Raw genomic sequence first — 18855 nt, forward strand, 5'->3', positions numbered from 1 at the left:
ATGGGTCGAGACCAGGGTTCTGCGTCCTGCCCTCTCCTGTGGCGGTAAGAGTTCCCACACTTACATTTATGGGTCCCTGGTGGGAACTTTTTCTATGTATGTGTATAACTTTAAGAAGTTTTCAAGTTGGGAGCTTTGTTAACATAATTCTTCCCTCTTTTTCCATTCAGGTGGCTGTTGCTGGGGACCTTGATAGTGGGATTGTTGGCCCAGAGCGCCCTAGCGGTAAGTCCTGGCTCCATTTCCACACTCTGATTCACGCGCCATAGAGCATAAAATGAGAGAGCTTGGGACTTCAGAATGGCCTTGCAAGAAGACAGCTCGTTCTTGCTCTCTTGTGTCTCTGTGTGTATATGTCTGTGTTGCACAGTTCCTAGCAGCCTCTTTTCCCAAAAACAATAACAAAGTTTCTTATCCTAAAGAACTCCCCTTAATTCCCTTCCCTTGGTTTTCCGGACCTTAGTCATTGCTTGTTACAGGCGTTGGCCCTAACAAGGGATAAAATACTTAAAAATGTAGCCTAAAGGCACCTTTTCCATTTGTTTGAGCAAAACCCCAATTTTGAGAAACCAGCAAAGCAGTGAGTCACGTGGTGACATGGCACTAAGGTTTAAAGACCTAAAAAGCTGCAGCAGAACCCTGGAACTCCTTTCCAGCGCTGTCCTTCCTAAGGGTTCTTGTTTGGCTGGAGTTGTTTTGGTGGTGGTTTTTGAAAGGGTTGTTTGGTGCTTGGTTTGCTTTTGCAAATGGAGAGCTTTGGTGGAATGGATAGGCAAGGAGGAGAACATGATGGCAGCATACTTCACATTAACAATTGTGAGGGACTTAGAGAAGAACGCCCATTCACTCTCAAATCTTCATCTCTTACTGAAAGACCTGCTAAGCTTTGCACCAGTGTTTCTCAAGGGCCCGCCCCTTCAGCAGCCCATCCTCCAGAACAGCTCAGCCAATACTGTGACTACCCTCAGTGACTACAAGTATGAGGTTTTAAAAAGTTTTGTTTTAAATCATAGAAGCTACATAATTGTGCTTTATGTAGTACCCATGGCTGAGCTGCCACAAATTTGATGAGGCTTTTCAGTTGAGGACAGAGCTGTTTAACCATAGTCCAGCAGGCAGGGAGCTCTGGTGGCCTACTGGTAAGGAGCTGTGTTGTCAACCTAAACATGATCCAACGTTGGGTGAATTTAAGAGGTTTCTTCAACTCTGTTCTGTATTCACTCTCTGATGAGGTGTAATATATGTACCACCCATCTCAGAAGTGAAGTTCTATTGAGAATTACCCCTCCCACTTTTAATTCCCCTTTCTATTGTAGAATAATGCATAGTCAATGGAGCCCTTGTTACAGTTGTTTAGCCGGATTTAAAAGCTTTTCTTTTTTTTCATTCTTACTTTATACTGGTTTATTTACAAAGTTTGTACACATTGTTTATCACACTGAATCTTTCCATTTCCTTCATCCCCCTCCACCCATCAAATATTGTGACCCTAGGATTAAAGACTCCCCTGCCCCTGCCCATCCTCAGCCCTCTGCTCCACACCCCGCCCCCCTTGAATCCTCATACTCTTTCTACCATAATGGTCTTTTACAATATTTGTCCTTAGGGGATTGAGTTAGTTCACTTAACATGATGCTCTCCAGTGCCACCCAAGTTAGGTCATAATTTACAGAATCATTGTTCCTGCAGGCAGGGTAGCTTTTATGTAAATGATTGTTGTATTTTACCATCCTAATGTAGAGGAAAGAAGGATTTGAGGAGTATAGAGCTAGAAAGTGCTATCCTAGCTGGAGAAAGAATCACATTAATTCCACTCTTTCTGCTGCTTTCTGCTCAGGTGTAGATATCAAAGTATGAAGTAAGAGGAGAGTACTGAGGCTTTGGCCAGAGTATTCCAGACTAATGCCTTCTTAAAACCTGTCTCCCTCTTCCTACACTTCATCAGTTTAGAAGATCACATCTCAGATTGTGTGCTAACTCATTGACTCTTTTCTAGGCCTTTATGTTAACATTCTATAGAAGGCAGGGCTCACACTTAAGAACCTTGAACCAGTTCTAGGAAGAGATTCCTAGAAAGTTGTGTTTAGAGTGCAAGTTGCTTGGATCATCTTTTGTCATAATCTTGAGGGAGATGGGTGGGACTCACTGGAATTCTTATTTTAATTGATCGTGATTTGATTGATGGGAAGGACATCATGAAGACTGAGATACTAATCCCAGCCTTTTTCTTTACCAGGAAAGAATCTTAGACTAATTTCATAAATCCTTCACTTTGAAAATCATGTGAATATTGCCAGGTTTGGTGCATAGTACCAGCATCCTTCACATGCTGTCCATATGCTTCTGTGACTTCTGGTAAAACATCTCAGCTCTCTCAAGCTCACCCTTGATCTCTTTGATTCTTTGGTTCTTACATATAACAAAGAACATTCTTCAAGCTTTATCTTGGGCTCCATGCTGACAAGTCACCTGAAAGACTTGTTAAAAATTCACTTATCTAGTCCTCATTCCATACTTCTTGATCAGAGTCTCTGGAGTTAAGCCTGGGAATGTCTCGATACCAAAGTTAGAGGGTCAGACTATTGAATTTGGAGTCGCTTACTAATGTGTTACCTATTTCTTTGTTTTTAGAGTTTCTGAATGCAAAGGCAAACAGATAAAATGTTACTAGATACAAATGAATAGGTATTGTTCATAGTCAGACAATCTACTTTTGTTATGTTGATTGATAGGAATCAATCAAATGTAATAGACTCAAATCACTATTTCATTCATTAACTTTGAATTGACCACTGACTTTTATTCTTTAATGAATTTAATTTAATAAATATTTTAATTTTTCCTTAATCATGTTATTGTTGTATGTTATCAAGTTTCCCCTGACTCAAAATGACCTTAACAGGACTGGACTCTTTGCATCCATAGGATTTTCATTGGCTAATTTTGAGGAGTAGTTCTCCAGACCTTTCCCCTAGTCTGTCTACCATGGAGGCTCTGCTTAAGTCCATTCAGCTTCACACCAACATGGAAAGCCTCCACCAACAGTTGGATCATGGCTATACTGAGGTACACTGATGGGAATCGAACTCAGATCTCCCACATCAATGGAAAGAAATTCTCTCACTGCCCCACTCTTTAACTGTCGTCACTTTTAAAAATATCTTTCTTAATAGTGCCCTATTCAGCTTCTCTCCTGTTTGCCTCTCATGTTCAAGAATCTTCTCTTACTGCTCATTTGTTCCAAGGACACTTCCAAAGTGTAGGTCAGTTTAATAAAAAATGCTGCCTGTTTCACCTTGAGGGGCGTTGCAAGAGAAGCAGTTGAAAATGGCTAGTGAAGGGTCAGCTCATGTATTTGATTAATACTTTTATGTGTGAATTTCTATGCATTAATTAATTTACTTCTCATAGAAAAAAAAATACTTGGTATGTAGTTAACCGGTTTTGTCCCTATTTTACAGGTAAGAAAGCAAGTTGAAGGGACTTTAAATAACTTTCCAAAAGTCATTCTCTGTGTTTAATGACAGAACTGAGATTTGAACCTGAGCTCTTAACCAGCACCCTAAACTTTCCAAAGTCAGACAATAGCCAGGGTGCTACCAAATTTCATTATTTCTCTTTGGCTTTCTCTCTTTGGTCTTTGAAGTAATACAGTGAAACCCTAGTGGATGCCTAACTCACTGCCTTCAAATCATTTTCGACCCATGGTGACCCTCTATCAGATTTCATTAACCCTGGATCTAAATGGGAGGTCACTGCCCATATTTCCATCTATTCCCCCCCATCTTTCTTGTACCTTCTATTAGTTTCATACTTCTGACCTTTCAGTCATCCAGAGTTTAACCTACTATGCAGCAAGGGAGCAGAAGGGAGAACAGGAAGCTAAGATCACAGCTAGGCAACATGTACTCAGGATGAACTTGGATACTAGTGCAATGAGTGTACAAGTCAGTGTTGCTGTTGAGTACCGGCGAGTCAGAACTGACCCATAGCTGATCCTTCAGTGGGTTTTTAGAGGCAGTAAACCACATGGGAGGAAATCGCCCATCCTTCTCCCTCAAGAGCAACTGGTGGATTTGACTCTGGAGCCTTGGGAATTTCTACTTAGCTTCTTACCACTAAGCCACCAGAGCTCCATTTTTATCCAGATGGTCTTTTCTGAAGGTGCCTTCATTGCATCTTGAATGCAGTGCCGTCGTGTTTAGCACATACTTAAAATGCCCATCCGAAAAGGCAATGTGGTGTACTGATTGCAGTCACTGACTTTGAAGGCAAACTCTCTGGGTGCCATTCTTAACTTTGGAGCGGTTGTGTGCCATTGTTGTTGCTGTAATTTGCCATTGAGTCAGCTCTGTCATGGCCCTGTGTACAACAGAATGAACCCAACCAAGTCCTGAGCCATCCTCCTAGTCTTCGCTCTGTTTGAGGCCATTGTTGTACCCATTGTACCCATCCACCTTGTTGAGCTTCTCCCCCCTTTTCACTAATCCTCTATGGAGCATGATGCTCTTCTCCAGAGATTTTGCCACTCTTGACATTTGATGTTGCTGTTATGTGCCATCAAGTCATCTACGACTCCTAGTGACCCTTGGAGCTATGGATCAGAACAGAACCTTGCCCTATCCCGTCCCATCTTCATAATCTTCAGCATATTTGAGCACTCATTAAATCTGTCTTGGTTTTCCCTTCTCCCTGCCCCACCCTACCCTTGTAAAACTAGGGGTGCTAATAATAGTCTCCACCTCATAGGATTCTGGGAGTATCAAATGAATGGACACATAGGAAGTGCTTTGGAGTGCCTGACACATAGCAAGTAGTTCAGAGGTGTTTGTTGGGCATGTTTAAATGAAGGTCCCCCAGCAAAACACTCATGTCAGCCCATTCTGATCAGCTTTACTTATTTAAAGAGGCTGCGTAAAAACCTAGAAGATCTAAGAGACTTAGTCCTGCATGATCTTGGGAGGAAAACAATTCCAGAGAACAAAGGCCTTCCCTAAGATCAAATGCTGCAAACTAGGCAGTCACCTGACTGCCTCAGCAGGGGACCCAGAGTGGAGGTTGGAAGGGCAAGACCTTGACAGTTCAGACTTTTGTAGGTAATTGTGTACAGGCAGAGGTGTTCTGGTGATGCAGTGGTTAAGTGTTTTGCTGCTGACCAAAAGGTGAGCAGTTCAAACCTATCATCCCCTCCACGAGAGAAAAATGTGGCAGCTGCTCCCATAAAGATTGGAACTTTGAAAACTCTGTGAGGTGGTTCTTCTGTGAGCTCAAATCCACTGCAGGCAGTGGAGTTTGGCCGGGGTGTAGCCAGGAGATCACGAAGCACAGATGGTGTGTGCCTAGGGAAATGCAGGTCTCTGTTCAGCACGGGCTTAAATTTCCAAGGGATCTTCCCGGGCAAGATGCCCTGGAAAATTGGCTTGTCTCTTCTGCACCCTGCCACACTTTTCCTTCCCCGCCCCCCAAAGGAGAACAAGAAGCACTGCTACCAAGATATTCTCTTCTCCTTCCAGTCAGTTTAGTGATTAATTATGAGAGACTGTGTTAGAAGGTGCTCTGGGACGATGGAAAGGTTGGTGATTTCAGATCCACCAACAGCGCTGCAAGAGATACATGGATAGTTTGTTTCTGTAAAAATCTACCAGTTTAGGGACCCCATGGGGCATTTCCGTCATGTTCCTGTACAATAACTTTGAGTCTGACTCAAAAGATTGAAACCTTTGGGGCGGGGGGGCTGTTTGATCATTATTCTGAAATGCTTCCTAATGGTCTAGTTAGGAATCATAAAGAAATACGATGTTGCTGTAGTCAGGTGCTGTCAACTGCAATGCACAGGACCTCTTTGAACAACCCTGCATCAACATTTGGGCTTCCATCTTACTCAAGCCCGTTGCTGTAGTCAGTGTGTTTGTCCATCTCGTTGAGGGTCTTCTTCTCTTTTGATGACCCTCTGCCTTTTCCAGCACAATGTTTTCTTTAAAGAAGACAAGTGCCTCCCCACAATTCCATAAAGATTTCTGCTTATTAAGGAGCCCTGCTGGTGCAGTGGTTAAAGTACTTAACTGCTAACAGGAGACTTAAGCCCACCAGCTGTTCTAAAGGAGGAGAAAACAGTTGCTTCCATAAAGATTGACAGCCTTGGAAACCCTAGATGCACTTCTGCTGTCTTAGGAAGTCGCTGTGAGTTACAGTGGATTAGATGACAATGATTTTTGTTTTGTTTTGTTTTCCTCTTTTTTTTTTTGTCTCAGCTTGTTTAAAATATGATTCCTTAAGGAAAAAAAGACAAATCAGCAAAGTTCCTCCTCTCCCTTCTGCTAATGAAAAAACAAGCATGTTTCGAGTTCTCTGGAGGACAGTAAAGTAGTTCTCCCTGGGTGGCATGCATGACTTGGCTGCAATAAATAATACCAGGGTTTTATCATGAGTATCCCAGGACCAGAGGTGGGCCTGAGAGATGAACAGAAAAACAAAGACAGATGAGGTGGAACAGGCTCTGATACTGTCAAATGGAGAGACTAAATAGGTGAACAGCAAGAAGGGAATTCTAAACTAAAAAGCAAAATGTTTGCTGAAATAATAAAAATCAGAAGATTGTTTATCCTTTGAGCAGAGGAAATAAAAATGGGCTGCTAGCTTAAATGAAGTAATAGGGAAAATTCAAGGGGGAAACTAGAGAGTAATGGTCAGATAGTTCTTCAACATCATGATTTCGAAATCCTGCTTGCTGTTGTAATTGAGGAGATGATTACCTAGAAGGTGGGTTAGAATTGTCTCATTCTTTTAGTCTGAAAAATGACTGGCTCTGATCTGAGGATTAGAGAGAAGGCTCCCACATTGTCTTCTTGCTTTTTGCCTGCTGGTAGTATCAGCTGATACATCACTGCTCAAGATGGTAGATCAAGTATGGAATTCCTGACGTGGGCTGATTTGGTCTCCAAACAATCCACCACAATAGGTCTCTATGGCCTAAGAGCTAAACAATAGTTTTGAGACATTTAGTCTAAATCCCACAACAAAATCTAACTCCAGTGAGATTACTAACTGACTGATGACCTCAGAACAAGCAATGTTTAGCCTGCTTGGACTTCAGTTCTTGGGCTTAAAAAGACAATTGAAGAAGAATAGATACATTGGTTAAGAATGGCCAGTGAGCTCACCCACATGTCTGATCCCAGGGCTCCTTTGAGATTAGACCTGATAAGAATGGATGATGTCTCTCCATTGTGCCAGCTATCAAAGTATCAATAAGAATTCTTTCCTAGTAATCGTCAGGGCTGGTCCAGGATATGATTTAAACATAAATTCCACATTAAGTTTTTTTATCTTCAGGGTACTGAGAAACTCCTGAAATAACCAAGAATAAATAGTATTTACCACTGAGTTGAAACAATAGGTAGATATTTTCCTCTTTTAAATTTTTTTTAATATTTTCCTCTTTTATGGTCTCCTTTGCTAAATCTGAGGTTTAATACCTAGATGCTGTAAGATGTGACATATTAATCAAAAGATAGGAAGTTTGTAGCTGCTCAGAGGCTCATAAAAAAAATTTTAATCTCACTCATAGAAAAATTCCTATGAAGCACCATGTATTCTTAAGCTCATAGGTCACCATGAGCTAGAATTGACTCCAGGTTAAGTGCTGTAGTCCCCTCTATGAGATAGTCCTTTCTGTTTATAAGAGTATCTTGGCAAAGGTGAGACCATCAATGAATCATTGCTCTTCATGTCACTGCTGACTTCTCTAAGAGTCTATTATCTTCCTTTTGATTATCCCTAAAAATAAGGTTATGTCTAGTCTTAGGTTTTTCCAGTCCTGCTGATGTGGTGAGGAAGTGAAGGGCAGAGAAAATGAGAAGGAGCAATTTCCCATCTTCTCCAGCAAGCAAGCACCCCATGGACTCAAAGTCCGTGGGTGTCCCCGAGTTAGTATGTCTCCCTTTGTATCTCTTTTGTCTCCTGCGTGATGGTGTGATGCCTGTAAAGATGGATTGCATAGAATAAAACTGGTTTTGGAAGTAATAAGTTGTTTTGTAAAAACTGTGCCTCCAAGCACAATGTGGCATCCTTGGATTGGATCCTGGAACAGAAAAAGAACATTTGTGGAAAAACTGGTGACTTTTTAATAGAGTCTCTAGTTTAATCCACCAGTGTTAATTTCTGTACCAATGTTGATTTCTTTGTTTTAACAATTGAACCGAGGTCATACAAGACATAACATCCATAAGATTTGGTTAAAAGATGTGTAAGGACTCTATATGGTCTTGTCTCCACATCCAAGTAATTCCAAAACAAAAGATTTGTTTTTAAAACACTCCTTAGAAATCATGAGCCAGTTGCATTTGTCGTGTCAAAGCCCCACAGACAAATGCAAATTTGAAGCTGAGGAACAGCGAGTCTTCTATTAGTTAAGAGCAGATGTGGCCTCTGAGAGGAAAATGTCATTCTCATTCTTTCCTCCCGTAGATTAAGTAAATAAAAGCCACTTCTGTTAACTTTGAAATAGTGCAGAAGTGGGGCTCATGCCTGAGTGAAAAGGGTTTTGTCCCACTGACTTGGGTGGGGTGCTCTATGAGGAGAGGAGTAGGAAAAGGGCATCTTAATGGTGTTTTCATACAGCTCAGTTCCCTTTTGGAGAGCCCAAAGGTTCAGGACAATAGCCTCCCTCTTCTTGACCAGGGAGGAAAAATGGTTCCACAGTTGTTTCCTCAGGGTGTGTCAGAGTGGTAGATTTGGATACTAGTTTTTCTTCAAGGTAGGCATTAAATGTTAACACAGAACAGCACAGGTTTAACAAGAATTGACGAGAATGTCAGCTCTTCTGGTAGGTTCTCAGAGGCAGCAAACCTTTAAAGAGGAGACCTTGCTCCCACAGAACTGCTGGTGGATTTGAACTGCTGGAGCTGACCACATTGCCTACAGAAATCTGATGGAGGGTTCCTCTGAGTCAGGATCAATGCAGTGACACTGGTCTCACTGACAACTTAAAAATCACTGATTGCTAACTATGATTTCAAATCATAGCAAGTGGAGAGGACAGCTTACTGAAACTCTTAAACAGATTTTAATGGCAGTGGACACATGTTACAGCTCACTTGAGGTATAGGTACAGACATTCAGATGCTTGACACATGGATGTTCCCAAAGCAAAGATTTCAGGATGCCTTCTTACTGGCTCTGCTAGCTATAAGAGGAGCAAGGGTGGGGAAAAGATCCTGATGGTACAGCCGAAAGTTTGGCGGTTTGAATCCACCCAGTAGCTCCTGGGAAGAAAGACCTTAGGAGCTATTTCCTTAAAGATTAAAAACATCACATGGGGCAGGTAAAATGACTTACCCAGGCCTAACAACAATGTGATATGTAAGAAGGCTGCAAAACAGTGTTGATAAGAGTCAGAGGCCAGAGAAGGCTTCTGCTGCTACCTTTCATTTCTGATCATCCACAGCAGGGTGGTGACAGGCAAATGTGAGAGGTGACAGCCATTGGCCACTGGCCATTCTTGTTCTTGGCCCCTTTCCTGGTGGTTTCTTGGATCAACTCTCTGAGGCTGTATATCTCTGTGCAGGGAGACTGCATGTCTTTCTCTCTCACATAGAGCAACTAGTGGTTTTGAGCCACTGACCTTTTGGTTAACAGTTCCATACGTAACACAGTACACCACCAGGAACTGTCATTAGGAAACCTATATAAAATCCCTAGGTGGTACAATGGTCACTGCATTCAGCTGCTGACTAAAAAGGTTCAAAGTTTGAGGCCGCTCCGAGGCACAATGGAAGAAAAGCCCTAGTGCTTTCTGAAAAATGAGCCTTGAAAACTGTGCAGAGCACATTTCTCGTGACAAAGTGGAGTGGCTGGGTTAGGATAGACCCAGCAACATCTGGTTTGTGTTTATATATACATTATATGGTCTTCATCCATCATCCATGTCTTTTCCTGGAAATGAATTTGCCTCAACTGTAATTGCTGTTATTGTAATCCAGAGTTTAGGACATACAGCTTCTTCTTTCTTGGAATTGTTCATTGTTGCTTCAGGGTCTGAAACATGGAAGCTGCTCAGTATTTATTACATAAGTGAATAAATCTATACTCAGTTGAAAGTTATTTAGGCAAATCTTGTGTGGAGATGTGCAGTCATGGAATACCTAATAAATGATTAGGTAAAAAAGAAATGTTGTTTTCCTGATTTTTCCTTCAAATAAATATGACCTCCTCCACTTGATAAAATTAACTACATGTGATACTAAAGGAAAGATGATTTGCCTATGAAAAGATTGGCATTTTATCCTAGGAATTGTTTCAATCCCACCCCATAAAATAGTTGTGTTTTTTGTTTGGTTTTTTAGCCCAGTTTAGTGATCTCCCACATGGGAATTACAACAGGGGGGGGGGTGTTCTTAAATTACAGGAACTAATTTTCTGGTACCTCGTAGAAATTACATAATGTGTTTTTCTGCATTTTGAGCATTTTCTGAGCTGCCACTGCCTCTATGGACTTTGTGGACTGTCCTGTAAGCACAGAAGGAAGGGCTTCTGTTGGTGGACATGATCAAAGACACATGCTTCCCAGGAAACCCCAGAGGTTCTAGTTTGTCCATAAAAGGAAAAAAGGGGGAGGGGTGACGATGCCGATTAGCAGCTACTGTGTAATAATTGCAAACTGGTCTTGGAAAGGAGTTATGCGATGAACAAGAGGAGAACAGTGTAGTTCTTGCTAGCTCTGTCCCCACCCGTGGGGGTGCCAGGTTAGAAGAAAGGGAAGGGTCCCTTGAAGAAGTCAGTGTGGCATCTTCTTGGGTCAGATGTAAAATCAAGTAATCTCTGGGGCTGTTTCTACCATGCCAGAACTCGAGGAGAAAATAAAAAATATCCCATAGGAGAAAAATAGCACTTCCCCTCTGTGGAGCATTGCGGCATCAAAAACTGCATGAAGCCACTGATAGGTGTTACCTAGTTGAATGTTTGGTCTGCGGCCATACCACCCTGAACGCTCCCGATCTCGTCTGATCTCGGAAGCTAAGCAGGGTCGGGCCTGGTTAGTACTTGGATGGGAGACCTAGTTGAATGTTTGCAACTGTATGAAGTGAAAACTGTTGTTATCACTCCTTAGAGTTATGGAGATATTGGGGTGCTTGTTAAAGACAAAAATGAAAAAACTTGGAAGAAAAATCCAGAACTTCCTGATTTTACCATCTCTAGTTTCAATAACTATGCAAAATTGATGGATTCTTAGTCATAAAATGTATGGGTAGGTGGGAGGGTCGGTGGATGGATGGATTGGATGGGCATAAAGAATACGGAAACACGCATACCTGCACACACATGGCCTTTGTGTGCTTCAGTTTCCATGAGAGCTGCTGTGGGAGCAGAAAGCATAACTGGCTCTGAGGTCGTCAGGCAGCCTTGTTCTCTTTCAAGTCCCTTCTGCAGGACTTAAGAATGTGGATGACTCATAGTTCACCCTCCAGTGGGCCTGCAGAGTCTGTAAATCACAAAGGAGGAGATTGTCCATCTTTCTTCCGAGGGGCTGCTGGGGGATTCGAACCTCCAGAGAAGTGTCACCTTTTGGTTGGCAGTACAACTCCCTGTAGACTGACCACCAGCCCTCCAATGGCAGAACTGGAGACTTGCCTAAAATTAGTTGTTCAGAAGATCCTGTAGAGTAAAGCAGAATCCATTAAATGATTCCCAATTCGCAGTGGCCCTGTGTATGTCAGGTATGTGCCCAAAGGTGTTTTCGGTGATAGATTTTCAGAGCTCAAGTTGTCAACCTTCACTTCCAAAGTGTCTCTGCATGTATTCAGAGAGCTAACTTTTTAGTTAGCAGTTGCACCACTCATGGACTCCTGGTAGTGAATTATTGGCCCAATAGGACCAGAACTGTAGGAGACAATTCTGAGGAATAAGATACTTCAAGATTCTCCTTCCCCAGAGGCCTGAGACGGGGTCTTCTCAGTATAGAACTTGGCAGGTTTTAGGTGCCCCAATCCCACTGACTCTTAGCAACCTTTGTAGGACAAAGCAGAACTGCTCCATAGGGTTTCATAGGCTGTAAATCTTTACTGGAATAGGCTGCCTTATCTTTCCCTTGGAAAGCAATGGTGAGTTTGAATCACCGACCTTTCAAGCACCAGCCCACTGCTTAGCCCACTACACTATCAGGGCTTCTTTTCGCTGTAGGACAGTGAGACTCAGTCTCTGTGTCCAAATCCATTTCAAATGGAATCATTAATGTGCTTACACCTCCAAAATGCCTTTGATAGTTGTTCCCTCTTTTTTATTTTTCAATGCCCTTTCTTTTTTCTTTTTAAATAATTTTAATGAGTGTTTACAGAGACTTAGGGTTTCCCTTCATTCATTGTTGCCCTTATCTCCCTGCCCAGCCCCTCCCCCTCCAATTCACTCTTCTTGAAAAGTAAAAGAAAAACTCATTGTTATGCTATCCCTCCCCCCAAGTCCACTCCACTGTGCAGCCTTTATTCTGGAATCTTGCCTTGACAGCAATACCCAATCATATATCCCCTTTAAACAGTTCTCTTCCCCCATCTGTTTCAATGCAGTATATGTCATTCCTCTCCTCCTCCTCTGCCTTCCCTCAGCCCCAATGTCAGTCCCATTTTACGACAGTGGCCCTATGCAATATTTGTCCTTTTGTGACAGATATTTCATTCAGCATAATGTCCTCCTGAGTCATCCATTTTGCATAATATTTCATTAGTTCCTTGTTTTTTCAATGCTATATAGTATTCCATTGTGTGAATGAGAGTTATTAGTAGAGGGAAAATTTTTTAATTTAAGTAGAAGTAGGTCAAAGTGTCACAAAATTATTACCAGAAAAAAATATGAGCGCTAACAAAAAACATTTTATTCAAACCATTTCAAGACCCAAGTAATAATTTCTGAAAAACAAATTTTAGCTTAGCAACATGTCATTTTTAAAATGCAAAGTAGAGATTTAAAAACCAAGAAGAAAAAAAAGGATGTTTCTTCATGCTGACTCTTAACAAGCTCCTAACAAGATCCTTAAAAGTGTTATACCCACTACTGTCTGACTGGACAATGAGATTCCAAGGCCGTAAATCTTTATCAGAGGAAACTGCCCATCTTTTTCCCTCTGAGAACTAGTGAATTTTAGCCAGAAGATTCATGATTCAAACTCACCAACTTCTCCACACGAGAAAGGCGAGGAAATCTATTCCAGTAAAAAAAATTACTTTTTCCCCCCTTCTCTCATTACACAATTAATATCAATAGCGTTACACACACCAGCTTGTTTCCTCCTAAGCACCCAGCTGAATAAAAACGGTGGCAGGTCAAACAGGAAAAACCCACCTGGAAATTTGGAGGAGGAAAAATCCCTTCCTTCTCCTTGTTACTTCCTGGGCAGTTGTCCTAATTGTGGCAACATTCCCAGTATTTAGAACCAGATTAGAGCCTGAAGAAGGGTCCTTTCCCACTGCTTCACAAGGCAATTCAGCCTCTAGGTAAAGGATTTACCCTCCTCTCCCAAGACAATCTTAGCTCAGACAGGATTTCCTTAGTCTTATCATGGGCACTTACTGTACAGCTTCCTTCTTCCCATTGAGGGATACAGGATGTGAACAGCAGAGTCTGATGTCTTAGCTCCTCTGTGATTTATAAATCTATGGCAGGACTTGTGGATCTCTGTTTTTCTGTGTACTTATTAACACCAAGATACCAGAAGTATGTGGAAACATAAATTAATTTCTGGATAAGTCACATGGTAGCATGAGAGTTAGCATAGTCACTTTAATCGAATTTTTAAAAACTTGCAAAGTTAAACCAAAAATTACAATATTATTTATTTTTTCTTTCTTAACTGTTTATATAATTTATTTTTTTCTTTCTCTCACCCCCTCAAATAATAGCTAAACAATAGAGATGATTTTTAAAAGTAAGTGTGTGTGTCTGTGTGTGTGTGTATGTGTGTACAGGCCATGGTCTTTGCAATCACATGTTATGCGTCATAGAGTTGGACAATGACTAGGGAGGATAGAACGAGAATTGATGCCTTTGAACTTTGGTGTTGGATAAGAGTTTTGAGAGTACCATCGACTGCTAAAAAAGCAAACAGATTCATCCTGGAGAGGGTTAAACCAGGCTTCTCCGTGGAGGCAAGGATTCTGAGGCTTCCTCTGACATAGTTTGGTCATGTTGTAAGGAGAGACCAGTCCTTGGAGAAGGACATCATGCTTGGGAGGGTGGAGGGCAGGCACAGGAGGGGAAGGCCCTCTAGAAGATGGATTGATTCGGTGACTGGGGTAATCGGGATGAGTGTGTCTGAGATGATGAGATTGGCACAGGACAGAACAGAGTTTAGGGCTGTTGTACATAGGGTCATTATGAGTTGCAAGCGACTCGACGGCACTTAACAACAACAGCATATATATGATTATTAGTTTTGACAAAAAATCATTCATACTTAAAATAGAGTAAGAAAAAGTAGTAGATTAATAACATTTGTTGCTATGAAAAGATCTGGTTCCCACTGCTACAGAGGAACATGCCTTTGAGGCATGGCATGAAGAACCCTCCCTCAAACCCAACAAAGCTTTCCTGGGATCTGGGGAGGGGGAAAATATACTAATATTCTACTGAATTATTCTAGAAAGAACCAGAACAGCTCAGTTATTGAAACAGTGCATCTGGTTGCCAATACTCCTCTTGATTAGAATGGAAACTCACCCCAAAGCAAGTTATTCAGCTGTGGCTGCCTGTACAATGAAGGAAGTGTGTCTGTACGATACAAGCTAAAGAGGTAACAGCTAATCCTCCAGGGCTCCAGCCATAGAACTGTATGCATACCAGGCTCTGTTCATCCTCCTCCCTCCTTCCTCCTCCTTTCTCATCTTCCTTTTCTTTTTCTTTTTCCTCTTCTTCTACTGCCTCCCCTCCTCCTCCCCTGTCCTCACTTATCCCTTCCTGGTAGTAACAGGACATCACTGTATTGATTGGATTATTGATTTATTCTATCAAGGAAGGGAAAAGGGAAAACCCAGTTATCCCAATTCATGTCACTGATGCTGCATCAAGTTAGGATCAAATCACCTAGGTCGTTGTTGATTGCCTTCGAGACGAGCAGGATGCATAGCGATCCTATGAACAAAAGGCCTGAAGACCCTCTACAACTATCGACATTTATCAAAGTTCATAGAGTTTCCGGAGGCATGTTATTTAGGAAGTGTCATTTTTCTAGATTCTGCTATCTTATTTTTAAAACTTTCTATTACAGGATGTATCCAGAGCCAGTGATCTGCTATATCCTGAGCATTACTGTAAAATGGTTCTTATGTCAGTTCTTTACAAGTAGCCCTTGCCTCTGGTTTCCATGAAACCAGTGAATCTTAGACTAGCAGTGTATTAAAATCCTGTAGGGAGATCTTTAAAAAGCTTTAATGCCCTCATCCAATTTGGATATTCTGGTTGAGTTGCTCTGGGGTGGGGTCAGGAATCTGCCATTTTTCAAACTCTGGATCAAGTCGTGACTTTCAGTCTGTGCTGAACACTGGGATAACCTGAGGAATATTAAGATTAATGGTGAAGGAGTCCCCCTTCCAAGGATTCTGGTTTAAAGGGTGTGGACCTCAGCTATGGCATTAACATTTTTAAAAAATCTCCCAAGTGATTGTAAAAGAATTGCAAACATCTTGTAGAAATTAACCTCATCACTTAAAATCAACATAAATCCTCTGCCCTGGTCACCAGAAGACTCTGAAAGAACTTAAAAAAAAAATTAAAAATAAGGGAACTGAGGGGGAGGGCAGGGGGGAAGAGCAGTGAGGAAAATGTGTAACAATGAATGAATGGAAATCCAAGTTCTTTATATACTTACAATAAAATTTCAATTTAAAAAAAATTACTCTGTTTTTGCCTTCCTGGGAGATTTACCAACCCATAAAGAAATCACCATGAACATGATGAAGAGTCCTACCCAACTCGGGCAAGAAGGCAAAATGCCTGGTGTCCTGAGGGGCAAAGCTGGTAGATACCAGAGCTTGGTCAGCTCGGGATACTGTCATATCTAGGCATTCTGCCTTCCATCAAGACTCCCTGTAGCACAAATGATATTTATACCTAAACTGAACTCACAGGGCTATAATTTATGAGTGATTTCTTTGCTTCCGTGAACAAGAGAAGTTAACCTATTCTTTACCTGATTAGAATTTAATGTTCTACAAATAAAATCATTTTTCCCCTTCAGAACAGGGAATGAAGTAAGATTAGTCATGCTTTCTATTAATTTCTTTTGATAATAATTAAAGAATGAAAGCATTCTTTCTTAGGGAATCACTTTCTAGAAATAATAAGGAGCAGGTTAGACTATATGGATAATTAAGTACCTGGAAAGTATGGTTTTTTTGAACATAATTTAACTTGGGGCCATCCTCTTCTGTTACTGTTATGTATTAAAATGAGAGAATAAAAGCAAATCAACGTCTCAAAGGAAAAATACACTTGAAAGGAGGTGTGTGTGTGTGTGTGTGTGTGTGTGTGTGTGTGTGTATGTGTGTAACTCATACTTCATGTGACTTTATGTGCGTCAGAGTAGAAGTAGGTTCCGTAGGATTTTCAGTGGCTGATTTTTAGGAAACAATTTACCATGGCTCTTTTCCAAGACATCGTTAAGGCTTTCCAATCACAGCCAAAGAACTTGTTTGTTCTCTCTCTCTCTCTCTCCCCCCCCTTCTCCCTCTCTGTCTGTCTCTCCCCCTTTCTTTCCCCTCTCTCCTTTTCTCCCTTTCCCTCTCTTTCCCTTCACTGTCTGTCTGCACACACACAAACATTCACAAACACACACGCCTCTCTCTCTGTCTCCACATGAGCATGCATCCACATACACCATGCATTCATTATTAAAATGGCCTTTCTACAGCACCATCCAAAGAACCTTTATAGTCTCTTACAATAACACTTCTAGTTCTTCTGTGGGTAGGAACAAAAGACTATGACTGTTTATTCAAGCAACATTTTTGCCTTCAAGTTGTTTTTTCTTTCTCATTGGGTTTAATTAGCTAGAGTTCCTAAGAATAAACATGGAACTAAGGGGCGGCAAACTCCATGAGGTTATTTTTAATGTTAGTGGAATATTAAAGGGGAAAAAACCTACCTTAGCTCTATATTCTATTGAGATCTATCATGGGTCTGAATTTAGAGAAATTTGCAGAAACAAAAAAAAAGAAAATGCTGGCTCTTCTACACCACATATAAGCATGTATGTTGTTACAAATCATATGAAAACTGAGCTTATTAATGTTACCTCAGGTCCCTTGTATGAAGGATGCAAATGGTATTAATCATTTGTATGTTTTAAATTTTTTTAAGTTCCATTTTTATTTTTTACTAATAAATTTCAAATAGTTAATGTCAGGAGTTGCAAATGAAAGAGATTCAGAAGAAGCAATTAAGGACTCCAGGCACAAGCAGCCGAGGGAGCCAAAGGGGCCTTCCTGAGCCAAGGGGGCCTTCCTGCATTTCAGTTCTTCACATTCTGTCCAGCTCACTGGTTGTTCCACTCCCCTCTTGATGTTTGTCTTGCTTTCTGGTAATTGTTAACTGCTCTTTGATACAGTCAGTTCATTTGGGATCTACTGAACCCAGGTTTCCTGTGGGGAAGCCTGTGACCCTCCACGGTGACTGTGGAGTGGCCTGGACATGTAGGTGGGAAGCTCATGAGATCTAGCATGGATATACAAATGTGATTGTTTGGGATCTCTAGAAATTATTGGAAGCTTATAGAGGGGAGTGAAATTTCTCAGGGAGCAAATAGAGAATAGAAGTATTGAAACAAGGAAAGAAGTGAGGCGTAGAGTTAGGGGGAGACAGATCCAGGAGAGGCTATGACCTGGAAACATGGAGAGAATGCAGACTCAAGAAGGTGTGGTCAGAGTCAACAGATGCCACTGGAAGACCCCATTGCTGTTGTTTGGTGCCCCAGAGTCGATATGCAACTCGTAGTGGCCTGTATGACCATGCAGAACTGCTACAGAAGGTTTTTCTAAGCTGTTGTTAATTGTGTACCACCAAGTTAAAACTCGCCCATAGGTGACCCTTCAGTGAGTTTTCAGAGGCAGTTAATCTCACAGGAGGAGGTTGCTTATCCTTCTCCCATGAAACAGCTGGTAGATTGATACTGCGTGCCTTCAGGATTGCAGCACAACTTCCTGCCACTAGACCACCAGAGCTCCCTTTCCAAGCTATGTTGTTGTTGTTGTTGTTGAGTTCCGTCGAGTCAGAACAGACCCATAGCTGACCCTCCAGCAGGTTTTCAGAGGCAGTTAATCACACGGGTAGAGATTGCCCATCCTTCTCCCACTTCTAAGTTATAGTCTTTATAATAACAGATTTAGTCTACAAACCTTTCAGTTAGCTGCTTGCTTATTGCAACACTAGGATTCCAGAAAGGCAATGTAGAAAAGATTACAACCTTTCCCTTTGGATTTACCTGTTAGGGGGTCATCACCGTGTTCTCACCTTTAGAGGTGGAATCAGAGCATAGACTACAGTAGATGAGAGACAGCAGTACAGGGGGAATTAGAGACAGTGAGTCTCAGTAACTATTGGTGGTGTTCATTTGATTACTCCTCTTTGTTTTTTCCCTAAAAAAAAAAGAAAAGAAATTAGAACTCCTCCATTAAGTTCACTGAAACTTTCTCTCATTGGGACTTTCAGTCAGTGTGATAGAGTCAGAACCGACTTGTAGCTGACCGTCCTGTGGATTTTCATAGGCAGTAAATTACACAGAAAGATATTGCCCATCTTTCTCCTGCAGAGCAGCTGGTGTATTTGAACTGCTTGCCTTGGAGTTGGCAGCACAATTCCTTGCCACTTGACCACCTC

At 41.5% G+C, this 18855-nt stretch overlaps 1 protein-coding gene across 1 annotated transcript in view; it reads left to right on the forward strand.

Annotated features, from left to right (window-relative positions):
* Positions 1-18855, forward strand: part of COL4A2 (collagen, type IV, alpha 2) — a 250911-nt gene continuing 232056 nt past the window's right edge. Inside the window, exons 1-2 of the mRNA XM_006901565.1 lie at positions 1-44; positions 171-225. Of these exons, the coding sequence (XP_006901627.1) occupies positions 1-44; positions 171-225 (99 nt within the window). The remainder of the gene's footprint in view (positions 45-170; positions 226-18855) is intronic.

The sequence above is a fragment of the Elephantulus edwardii genome, unplaced genomic scaffold (assembly GCF_000299155.1).
Source record: "Elephantulus edwardii isolate Elephantulus edwardi_28Jun2011 unplaced genomic scaffold, EleEdw1.0 scaffold00332, whole genome shotgun sequence".
NCBI classification, from domain to species: domain Eukaryota; kingdom Metazoa; phylum Chordata; class Mammalia; order Macroscelidea; family Macroscelididae; genus Elephantulus; species Elephantulus edwardii.